This window comes from Podarcis raffonei, chromosome 10, assembly GCF_027172205.1.
Source record: "Podarcis raffonei isolate rPodRaf1 chromosome 10, rPodRaf1.pri, whole genome shotgun sequence".
In the NCBI taxonomy this organism is placed as follows: Eukaryota; Metazoa; Chordata; class Lepidosauria; order Squamata; family Lacertidae; genus Podarcis; species Podarcis raffonei.
The window spans coordinates 28,246,957-28,259,303 of record NC_070611.1 but is presented as its reverse complement, the minus strand read 5'-3'; the positions used below and the strand labels follow the sequence as shown (position 1 = coordinate 28,259,303).

Genomic DNA, 12,347 nt, shown 5'->3' with positions numbered 1-12,347 from the left:
TGGAGAGGGAAAGAGAAAGAGACCATGCAGCCTCCAATATTGCTTCTCCTTCTGCATCCCTCATCCCTCCAAGTAGGCCTGAGTGGAGGGAAAGGAAGAAGATGCAAAGAGGTCTAGGAGTTTGCAGGTATGCATGTATTAAGTGTAAGGTAAGTCATGAGGACTTTACCCATCACTCCTTCTGATGATTCAAAGATGATCAGAAGGTATGGTAAAGATACCCAGAGGCACTTTTTGGCTTTATCGTTGTTTCATTGTTTTGAGGCTGAGACCTGGCATTGAAAGTAGATTTGTGAGTTTAAGCCCTGGCACAAACTAAGCTCCATGGAAAAGGAGATATAGGTTTTCACTGGAGAAAAGTGTCTATTAAAGGGCCAAATAACTGTCTTGTTTTAAGTCAATAAATCCATCGAGCATGTTATAAACAAAGTTGTATAAAGAAATTCTATTACTAGTTGTGATTACAAAATTTACCTCTGAGAGCAAGGTTGCTGTTTCTAAATGTTTTGATTGATGAACAATGCCAGTTGATGACACTAGCATAAAAATGACATACGGTCATAAATATGACCAAGTTGGCTCTAAAGCTTGATTTGCTCTTGATTTTTATCACTTGCCACATGTAATATATGCAGCTGACCTTCATTGTCCACAATATAAAATATCTGTGAATTGGTAGAGGCACTGTAAATTGTGCCGGTTTGAAGAGGGGCAATTTCTCTCTCTTCAGCTTACTATATTTCAGCAATATGGGTGGATGGAAATCTGAAAGAAGGCATGATTGTTGTGCATAAGTGAGAAATTTTGCAATTTTTTTCTGATCTTTTTTTAAAAGGTGGAATAACATAGGGCGTTAGAGAAGCTGAACCATATCACTTCATTTCTAGCAATCGTAGAGTCATCCCATAATAGCCCAGCAAGTGCAGAAACAGAATGAACTTCTAATAGTTATGCAGAAACACTAGAAGGAGCAGTTGACGAGACAGAAATACTCTGCAAGCATTACAAATCTACACTATTTCAGATAAAAGCAGATTAACTTGCAGTGGAGACGGTACACTATGAACCAGAGCACTGAATGTGTTGCAGTGTGCAGACAGAGCTCTTGTGTAAGCTGCTTTTCCTTTTCATTTCGGTGGAAGGGACAGTACCATTAAAACATAACAGAAAATGCATGGTTCTCCCATGGTGAAAGTGCAGGCACCTCTGTTTGCTGTAACATTTGAGACATTCTTTTGTGCAACTAAACCCACTTCAAACCAAGTGTTCTGAATGTATTGATTTGTCACACACACCTGAGAAATAGAATATATATAACAAAGAGGGAGTTGAGTCCCCCCTCCCACTATTGCCAGATTAAAGAGAGAATGGTGTGAAAAAATGCAAGCACCTGGATAGATTTCAATGCCACTTCCATACAAATTCATCCCCCCCCCCTTTTGATGTAAAAATTCACACTTTGCCAAAAGTACAAAGGAAGCTGCACTCACCGAACTTGTTGCTTCTAGCTGCAAACCGCAGTTTATCAAGTTAGATTCATATGCTAGCCTCTTCCTCTGTTGAAATCGATTGAAAAATAGTTCAAGATTTTATTTTTTCCCACGAAGAGCATAACAATTCATATTCCCAACAGAAATGCAACAAGGTCTTTGTGCAAAAAGAACAAATCACTGCGTTTAACTTATCATCAAGGAGCTTTAGAATCTGGCTTTCTTTGCATCTGTTTCGCACATCAAAATATTAAGCTGCACACACGATGCAATGAATCCATACAGCAAACACATGTATAAGTTTGAACATGTGTGCATTCTACAAGCACACAAGTCAGGGAGCTGGCGTTGGCCATGGTTCTGTGAATGTGCAAGGTGGCAAGTATGGGTTTGCCACTGAGTGCAAAGCAGGCGTTTTTCTTACAAACAGACATTGTTCATAAAACAGAACAAAAGTAAATATATAACAATACTGAATTTTAAGAGATAATTCCATAAATAACACAGACCACGTTTTCAACTCATAGAGTTTGTTCTACAGGTCTGTTACATTCAGTGTGAGACACTGCTATCATAGGAATTTTGAGTTTGGGGGAGAAAGAGGTGGCGCGAGAGAGGTGGGAGAAAGAAAGAGGGTCATGATCTTTCATTCTTTTGCATAGTGTATGTGTGGAGTTTTTGCATCAGTCTCACATGGGAAGGTTCTTTATTTATTTGTTTGTTTTCATTGGCAGTGTGAGACACTGGAGTGCCCAGAGCATGGCTGGTTGCATTTGGTTGACTGCAGTGAGGTTTTTTCATGTGTGCAAGAGGGTGGGGGTTGTTGGGTCAAATTAGTCATACCGATTCATGCTATTGTTTTATAGGACCGGAAAAGAAATTTTTCTCTTTGCGTTAAAGAAAACTGTTCAAACAACTTCTCAATTTGTCAAGCAGCCAAACTAAATTTGAATTACTGTATTTGAATGGTACAAGTGAGTCAGTAAAAGACTATTTACTTATGAAATCAGGCTCTTCAGATCCTGGTTAACTGGATGTTCTCTGATCTGTATCTCATGATAAATCTACAATATACTGAGCCACTTTGTAGAGTGGTTTGGCTCATGCAGTTCTTCTGTCCTTCATGCAGTTTCATTAGCTGCATTTTGGTTTGAGGCAAGCCATGGTTTGCAGTGTCATCCAAATCTGGCAAGTGATATATCCAACCAACCATCCTGCTTTGGAGCGAGGACAAGTGTAAACCATAGGTTGCCAGTTCAGAGATAATGATGGTATATGCCAATGGTATATGCCAAGAAGAAAATACTGTAGCTAATTAGGCTTGCCATGTAAGAGGAAAGAGAGATAGGAGTGAGAGAGGAAGCACAAGCCTGAGGCTTGGTCATGTAATGCCAAACCATGGTTTAGCTTGGTGTTACATGGGATCCAACCCTTTGGTTTTATCTTTTCATTTTATTGGGATGGCTCCACTAGCATTATATGTGTTCTTACTTCCCTGTTGGCAATTGCTATTAAATCTAATTTAGCTCCCAGAATTAGAATCAGAATCAGAATTATAGCATCTTAAGAGAATCCAGTGTTAATGGGGCAATGACTACAGTTGTTGCAGTCTAGGGGCAGAGACTGAAACAATAGCCAATAGAAAATTTTAAGATTTAGCAGCAATGTTTACACAGAGCAGTGAGGAGGAGATTATTTTACGCTGATCATTGTAGCCTTTCTGCTGCTTTTAGTGCTGAGACAAATTCCCTACAGCCATCAAAGGCGGACCTCTCCAGGCAGAAGATGGAGGTGTAAATCTCCCTGCAGTCATCAGCAGAACAAAAGAAAGTTTTCTCTGTCCGATACATACACATGCTCCAGATAAGTGGTGCCTTAACTCCCTATCCCGGACTATCAAAAGTGAGTAACGGTAGTAATTAAAGGATTTGTACAAGAACTGGGGTTGCATATTTTGGAGGACAAATGCAGATCATAGTTTGCTGGTTTAAACGTAAGAGAAAACTATGGTTTGTGTCAGGGAACTGCCATCAGTGCCGGAGGGAGAGAGCAAAAGCCAGATGGATTATAGAGAGCCTCCAGGGATCGGGATTAGTAGCTCATCTTCTGGGGAAGAGAATAAACGCAGCTCCAGCGGAGAGGAGGTGCAGGAGCTGGAAGTGGCGATGCGGTCCCAGGACTCCTTGCCTGGGAGAAGCGAGGAGGGAAGGGGTCCTCCGCTGCCCACGCCCTCTTTGCGCAGAAGGCATTCGCGCAGAGAGGGGAGGCGCAGACTGGGCGTAAAGGAGCTTCTTTGCTGGGGGAAGTTTAAGAAACACCCACTCACGGATTCTGCCAGCGATTGAGTCAGCCACGGGGGAGTGGCGCTCCGGACAGATAAAGTTTACTTTGGCAGCCAAGCCAGGTATTCGCAGCCAGCCAGGGAGATATTTGACTGCTTGCTCACGAGCAACCCCTTGGAAACATAACAGTTTGTCTAAAGAGAAAGTACTTAATCAAAACCAGGTATTTAAGGGAAGGAGAGAGAGAGGAAGAGGAGATGCACATGAGTACAGGACTTATTCCTCTAGTCCCAAACTGTGTTTCAGTGTTACTTTTGAATGGAGCCTTTGAAGTTATGAAGGGTTACTCGTTCATTAATCTAAAACTCTTATTAACATAGCTACAAATATGATGTAGCTAAGCCCTGCGCTACAAACTGGAAATGTGAAAATGGCTCGATTGAGGTTAGAAAGGTCAGGTCAGGATCATGTTTACTCAATCTAAAGAAAATTGGTGTCATTGCCATTTTTATTTTCATTGCACTTTGGGGCTGCTAACACCATAGCTGGCCTGGCTTAGGAGGGCAGTGTGAGATTGCGTAGTCATGTGGGTTATACATCACCCTACTTGCTTGCATATGGGTGGCCAATGGCTTCATTTCCATGTGGCTGCATATATTTTGCAAGTTCAAAACCCAGAACTAGTCATGGAATACAAAGCATGTGACAGGATATAATGGTTTTGTAATGCAGGCAAAAAGTGAACCAACTTCTGTTTTTTAAAACTTACTGGGAACTTTTAGATAGAAAACTCAGGCATATTCTTTTAATTGTTCTATTTGGTTATGTATTTTTTGATTTTTAAAAATTGTTTAGGACTACTGTTATAATTGTACTTATGTAGTATTTTATATGTTGAAAACAGCCTTGAGCATAGTTTTAACTTTGGAAAGGTGGCATACAAATAAAATGATTGATTGATTGATGGACTGACTGAACACAAAAAAAATACAATATGGTAAGACTAAGACATGTCAGCAGATTATGCTGGGAACCAAACAGATAAGTACTAAAACAAAACAAAACCACAAGCCGGCATGCATGGAAAGCTAGCAAGAACATGGGAACTTCACAGTGTAATTTTAGTTTAATTGAGGAATAGTTAAACATGGTTGTTAAGAGTCAGTGCAATTCAAAAAGAAGGAAAGAAAGAATTTGCATTCCTGTCACCTAGGAGGAAAATATAAATTATAGGTCACTCAAAGGTAAATAGCATAGTTACACATTTTAGGTAGTATTTTGAGGTCAGTAGGTCCTTAACTGCTCTTGTGCCTTTAACAGCTATGTGACATATTCACATCTAGCAGGGGAAATTCCTTCCAGTGTAGACTTGGAGTAAACTGCCGCTATTGAATTCCTGCTTATCATGCAGTGGCACCTATTAGGAAACAATGAGGCAACCAGGGTTCACTAGATTGACCACAAGAGACCTATGAAAAATAGGATGTTGATGCAGCTGGCGCCATTTGTTGGTCCCCAAGGCACATTTATGCTATTTATGTCTCCGTTTGTTCATTATTTCCTCTTTTTTGGTTTAATAAGGATTATACCTTATTATATTATATAGTATAGCCTTCCTGCTACTACCTAAATTTGGATAAGGAAATTGGATGGTTGAACAACCCTTCCACCCATTCTAAAGACGCCTTCCTATAGAAAGCTAGCAAGTACAGAAGATAGCTTTCCTGTCTCTCTGATGAGCTGGTTTTCTAAAGCGTGTTCTCCTTCATGGAGAGCACGTGTTGCGATGGGGTCTGCTGAGCCACCCTTCTGTTACCAGGCAGGGTCTCTAAAGATGGCCTGGGGCAGTGATTGGTTCACTGGGTTGCTGGGGTAAAAGTTATGTTGCAATTTTGGTGGGAGGGGTAAAATGTTTAAATACTGTGCACGCAGCCTGGAGCTTTCTCTTTGCTGTGTGCAACGGATCACCCGCCCACCCGCCCTTGAGTAAGGGGTTGTTGCATTGACCTTGCTATGCCTGTCATGGGGTCGTCTGCCGTTGGGGCAGGGGCTTGGTAGGAATTTTGTCCATCTGGCTGATTGGCTGGGCCATTTGGTTTTTGCCTACTGCGTAGCAAATCGTCACAACTTGTAAGGTTGCGGTTAGGCATTGGTTATAAATTGGTGGAGGAGGGGTTAGGATAGGCTGGGCCTGCCCCTCCATGGTTGCTGCAGAAAGGGAATTCCGTTAAAGGAATCCTGGGGCTTGCCATCTTTTCGTCCAATCCCTGGAATGGGACTAGGGCCGGCAAGCCTTCGGGCAGCATGCGGATGAGAATTGAGGGTCTGTGACTCAGCTCCATTTCTCCCCGACTTGCTTTCCCCCGCACTGTCTTTCGGTGGTGCCCGGAAGTCAGTTCTGTCCCCAAGTGGGGGGACAGATAGTCTTAACCAATGCCTAAACAACCACTCACGGTTTTGTATTTAAATAAAGTTGTGGCCAAAATTATGCCAAAAACCTTAAACAAAAATTAAGTGTGCGTTGTGAGTTATTTGGGGGGTGGCTTGGGGACCTCGACACGCAAGTGCAGGGGAGGGTGTTTTTGTTTTTGTTTTAATCTGGGTTGCATTCAAAGATTCATTCTGAAGGGGTACTATCCCAAAAGCGCAATACCAAGCTAAAAATTGAACTGTAAAGGTACAGGGACCCCTGACCATTAGGTCCAGTCGTGACAGACTCTGGGGTTGCGGTGCTCATCTCGCTTTATTGGCCGAGGGAGTCGGTGTACAGCTTCTGGGTCATGTGGCCAGCATGACTAAGCCGCTTCTGGTGAACCAGAGCAGCGCATGGAAACACCGTTTACCTTCCCGCCAGAGCAGTACCTATTTATCTACTTGCACTTTGATGTGCTTTCGAATTGCTAGGTTGGCAGGAGCAGGGACTGAGCAACGGGAGTTCACCCGGTCGCAGGGATTCAAACTGCCGACCTTCTGATAGGCAAGTCCTAGGCTTTGTGGTTTAACCCACAGCGCCACCCGCGTCCCTGTACAGAACTGTACGGAATGCATAACTTTTAAAAGCTTCCTTTTCTCATTCTTGGCCTCAGTCCTCTCTTTGTGGCAAGCGCTCAGAAAAGTAACCGAGCATGCCAGCACTAAGTACATTTGAATTCAAGGGATAATATAGCTTTCAACTACGAGAAATAAAACCCAACTGGAAAGATCAAGACAAAAAAAAAAAAAAGGCCAAGGGGAAGAACAGCAAATCCTCTCTTTGTTTGAGATTCTATGAATCAGCTTTGTGGGAAAAGACAAAAGCAAAGAAGGGAAGGTACACCTTTGGAAGCTGCAATCACTAAAAACAGATGCTTCAAATTGCCCATAAAAGTGGAGCCCCCAAAAACAGCAGCATAAAGCAAGAAGGCAAGCCATACCATTTGCTTCTTCTGAAAGCTCCTCTTATGTTGCTTTTTGCTCTCATCTTCATATACTAAGAGAAAGTCGATTCTTCTTTGGCCATCATTAAAGTAGAGGGAGTCAGGTTTCAGATTAAACTCTGCCTGTAAGCAACATATCATACCTTTAACATTACAGTGAATACTCCAGCCATCTTTACATACTAGAGTGAAAATTCCAACATACTATCATACAGAACATACCCAGCACAGCTTTGATAAGAGACTGTGGACTCTCCTTCCTTGGAGGGTTTTAAGCAGAGGTTGGATGGCCATCTGGCATGGATGCTTTAGCTGAGATTCCTGCATTGCAGGGGGTTGGACTAGATGACCCTGGGGCGGGGGTCCCTTTCAACTCTACAATTCTATGATTCTAAGTTCAAGAAAGTGCACGTGCATGGTCAATTGGCTCAGCAGAGCTCTGTAGGAAAACGTTTGGATAACATCGCAACATACACAAAACCTATGTGCTGCCCCACAAGGTGTAAAGATTGAATTTTAATCCAATACATGCTGAAGAAATTGTGTTTTTTTTATAATGGAATGAATAGTCTACCAAAGCAAAAGCCAATGGAATGCATAAGCTTGTCGCTGCAGATCTTGGAAGCAAACATTGATCTGAATATTTATCTCAAACGTGCACTAAAGCTTCGCCTAGCTGTCTCGAATATGCATACCAGCTTGTGTGTGTCTCTGTTTGCTAATGTGCCATTGGATGGCTTGAGCAAAAGGGTCACGCTATTTCGCGGGAAAGAATTGCTACACATCCTAGACAAGTGGGCAAGCAACTCTTTACAGAGAGGTGTGCACTAGTGGTTCTCACCTGCACAATGGTTTTACCACTTAATGTTAAGTACCACATCTTTTACAGCGTGTACTTCTAAAAGCATGTCATAATTCAGTTTTGAAATAGCAATAGTTGTCTTATCCTTTTGTCCTCGTAGAAATGTGGATCCAATGTTCAAAACAACACTGCTTTGAATGGTGGCTTCTTGATGCCATCATTGCTATTTTATCCCAGAAATCCACCAACTGAAGAGGCTACTTTACCCATTCCTAAGGGTAGGGCTGGCTCTGATTTATTATGTGCTGTTGTTTTACCCTTACAGGTGGGGAAATGAGACTGGAAGTCGTGGCTTGAAAAAGTGAGTAAATCTGCAGCTGGAGCCAAGGAATCCATCCACGGCTTAAATGAGGAACCTGGAAAAGAGGAGGCTGAGGAGAGATATGATAGCCATCTTCAAATATCTGAAGGGCTGTCACATGGAGGATGGATCAAGCTTGTTTTCTCCTGCTCTGGAAGGTAGGACTTCAAGTTGCAGGAAAGGAGATTCTGCCTAGACATATGGAGAAACACTCTGACAGCAAGAGCTGTTTGACAGTGGAACAGTCTCCCTTGGGAGGCTGGGGACTCTCCTTCTTTTAAGCAGAGGTTGGCTGGCCATCTGTCATAGATGCTTTAGTTGAGATTCCTGCATTGCAGATGAACCTTGAGTACCTTCCAACTCTAAGATTCTGTGATTCTATGATTCTAACCTCATGGTCTGAAGCTGGGAATTGGTCTAGTGAGTTGTTCAGTAATGTGGGTCCTTAGCTCCCACAGAAGAGGTATTATGGGTGTGCAGTGACTAACAAGCAATATGAACCCTCTGAATGGGGTAGGTCTTTGGTAGGATCCAACAGAGCTCTTCTTAGAATCTTACAGGATTTACCCTTCCTATTATTGCCCTATAAAGAGAAATGGTTGCACATCTCATGCTTTCTAAGCAGCTTCAAAACCTGATACCGATAAACACTTGAGTCAGTACAATATTATTTACTAGACAGAGTAAATGTTCAATGTTCAAAGTATCTATGTAGCACTAAAAATAAAACAATTCCATCTGTGTAATTGCATTAAGTGGGACTTCTTTGTAGGCAGAGATCCATACTTCTTGTTTCTGGTTAAAAAGATACTAAGAAGATACCAAGAACTGAAATAATTTTGTACTGTTAGAAATCCAGTCAGATGTGCGAAAGGATGGACTAAATCCATAAAATGCATTTAGTGAAGGATGCTGTATAGTGATTTAAGATGTCCAAACTCTCTTACATACTCAGGACCGCTATACCTTAAGGACCATCTCTCTCTTATGTAATGATCTCAGGCAGGCAAGCAAGCCCCAATAAGAAGTAATGACTCTCTGGCAGTTTTGTGTTACGGTTATTTACAAAAAACACATCCAGAGCATGGCTTCTTGCCTGCTTGCATTGATGATAGTTGGTCAGTCTGAATCTCCATCCCTTTCACAGCAGGAAGGACACCAAATTCACGCCCTTCCCCTCTTGCCCTTCCGTTGTCCTCTGACCTTATCCAGTCTCCTAGAACGGGGATTGAGAAGCTGGCCTTCCCCCTCCACACTTCCACTTGACACACTCTCAGTCGTCTGCTTATCTGCTGATTGCCTAGCAATGCTCTGGCTGCCTCCTAACTCTCCCACTTTTTAAGAGTTGACAGTATCTTCTTCAGGAAGGGGGGGGGTCGAACTACCCCTTCTTGGCTCTGTCAGCCAGTTCTCATCTGCAGAGTCTCTCTCTCTCTCTCTCTTAGCTCAGTTTCTGAGTCTGCCTCTTCCTTCACTTGGGTAAGCCATGTTACTGACACCTTATAGGAACTGACCTTGACCCTGCAATCATCATCTGAGGCCCTTGTTCCTGTGCTTCCCCTATGAAAGGTCTGGAGGGTGGCAACACGAGAGCGGGCCTCTTCTGTGGTGGCTCTCCATTTGTGGAAGGCTCTCCCTAGGGAGGCTCACCTGGTGCCTTTGTTACATTTCTTTAGGTGACAGGCAAAAACATTCCTCTTCTCTCAGGCCTTTGGCTAATGAAACTATCTATGGCCTTTTAAACAATTGGGTGTGTGTGTTATTGTTTTCACTTGTTACTATGGTATGCATTTTTGTGGTTTTATATTGTAAACTGCCCTGTGATCCTTGGGTGGTATAGGAATAATAATAATAATAATAATAATAATAATAATAATAATAATAATATCAAGTTACTTTAAACTCAACCAAAACCCTAAGGCCTCCTTCCACCTTTCACTTCCATTTCCAATTTGGGCTTATAATGTGCAGCACTTGCTAATTACTCATGTATTATATGAATACAGTCTTACAACAGTTAATTGGTAATGTTACTGAATGAAAAGAGACCACATAATCTGTCCTAAAACTAAAGCACTGCATGTTATTGACATAGTTATTCCTGAATAATTAACCAGCTATTAATTATCCTAAGAACGTAGAATTAGCACAAATGTTATTGTGTACTTTCCTATGTAGCCCATGGGGGCCTTATAGGGTTGATATTGTGCGGCATAAGCAAAATAAGATAAAACAACAAAGCCTGTTGTGGCACTTTAAAGACTAAGTGGTTTATTGTGGCATAAGCTTTATTGGGCAATGAGGCAGTTGGTTTTAATGCGATACATCAACATAGCTGAACCCTGTGAAAGCAAGGCAGTAATTGATCATACAGTACAATTAATTTATTTTTCTTTACGTAATTCTTGCTTGTGAGTGTCTCTATTCTCATTTATATTCCTCTTAGTGCCACGGTTATCAGTATTTCTGGGATGTTAACTAAGACTCAGAGGTAAAGGGTCAAATACAATTGGGTTCATCTTCAGTCCATTGCTTCCACATCTAATTCCCTAAGCCTGCTAGCACATCCTTCAGAAATGAAGATTCTGAAGTCTCACTATATTCTTCAGTAAAGGGAGATCATAGAACAAAGCAAAGTGTCATGTGAGAATGGCCCTGCAAAATCTCCTTCTCTTCAGGCTTCTGCAAATTCTCCTTCTCTTCAGGCTTCTGAGGGGTCTTGGCACAGCGTCTCCAGTGTCCTTGCAAACCCCTGTGTGACTATGTTTTCCTTTCTTCTGCCACCACTGCCAAAATTGCTGCCACAATAATAATACTAATTATTGTTCCCCTTGCCAGAACACAAGCACACTATTTCTCTGATGAATATAGAGATGTCCTATTATTATTATTATTATTATTATTACCCCACCCATCTGACTGGGTTGCCCCAGTCACCCTAGATGGATTCCAACATATATAAAAATGTAATAAAACATTAAACATTTTTTTAAAAAAACCCTTCTTTACACAGGGCTGCCTTCAGATGTCTTCTGAAGGTTGCATAGTTACTAATCGTCTTAGCTCGGGGTTCATATAACTCCATACCCTCCAACATTCCTCCCATGAAAGGGGACAATATTCCACAAATAGTGGTGGTGATGGGGCCACCACAGAAAAAGCTTTGGAGAAGAAAGCAAAGATAACAACATTTGTTGAAGTAGCACCTACCCATTCTGGCTTATGCAGTGGTTGCTGGCCGGGCATTGTTCCATAGCTCTGAAAGACATCTTGTTCCACTTCTTCCAAGACTAAAACAATACAGAAGAGACGGTTTAGTTACAGCCTTCAATTTTGTGACATCTTCTTCATTTTGGGGTGAAATTCTCAGCTTTGCCCTTTCATACCTACCATTGAAGTTAAGAACATAATATGCTACATTATGTTCATGAACCCAGCTTATGTTCCCACATCAGTCTCAGTTCCCTATAAATATATAAAGCCCAATTTTGCTTTAAGCCTGCATGGCCAATGATAAGGGAGCTGTAGTTCAAAACACACGGACAGGACAATGTTGGTTATCCAGTAAATGTAGTTTTAAGAACACAGATGGGCAGTCATCCCCAGGAGATGTTTTTGAACATAGGTGTACCTTCTGGAAACATTATTGTACCATAAAAAGTGATGTAAAGGTAGATAAAGCATATTTATCTTACAATAAGATTGATGTGAAACCAGTAATATAGTTGTTTCTAACAGGATGAATTTTTAGTTTGGCTGCAGAATTCAGTGAGCACGCTAGTGCTTCATGGTGAAAGTTTGTGGTAAAATAAAGGCTATATTTTAAGCAGTGCTTTTTTTCTGGGGGTACGCATACCCCTAAACATTTTTTGAATCTAAGTTTGGCCTCATTGAGGGGCAGTATTTCAATATGAGTAGGAAAATGAGAGTATATATATATATATATATATATATATATATATATATATGGAAAAGCACTGAATTTAAGCATGTGTT

The 12,347-nt window shown here is 41.6% G+C and overlaps 1 protein-coding gene across 2 annotated transcripts in view; it reads right to left on the bottom strand.

The window, feature by feature from the left end:
* The window catches only part of ANO6 (anoctamin 6), a 69,849-nt gene that overhangs the window by 36,355 nt on the left and 21,147 nt on the right, over nucleotides 1–12,347 (bottom strand). For both annotated transcript variants that reach the window (XM_053404753.1, XM_053404754.1), the window contains exons 2-4: nucleotides 11,562–11,641; nucleotides 7,186–7,311; nucleotides 1,491–1,556 (exon numbers count right to left, since the gene is read on the bottom strand). In XM_053404753.1, coding sequence (XP_053260728.1) covers nucleotides 1,491–1,556; nucleotides 7,186–7,311; nucleotides 11,562–11,641 — 272 coding nt within the window. The remainder of the gene's footprint in view (nucleotides 1–1,490; nucleotides 1,557–7,185; nucleotides 7,312–11,561; nucleotides 11,642–12,347) is intronic.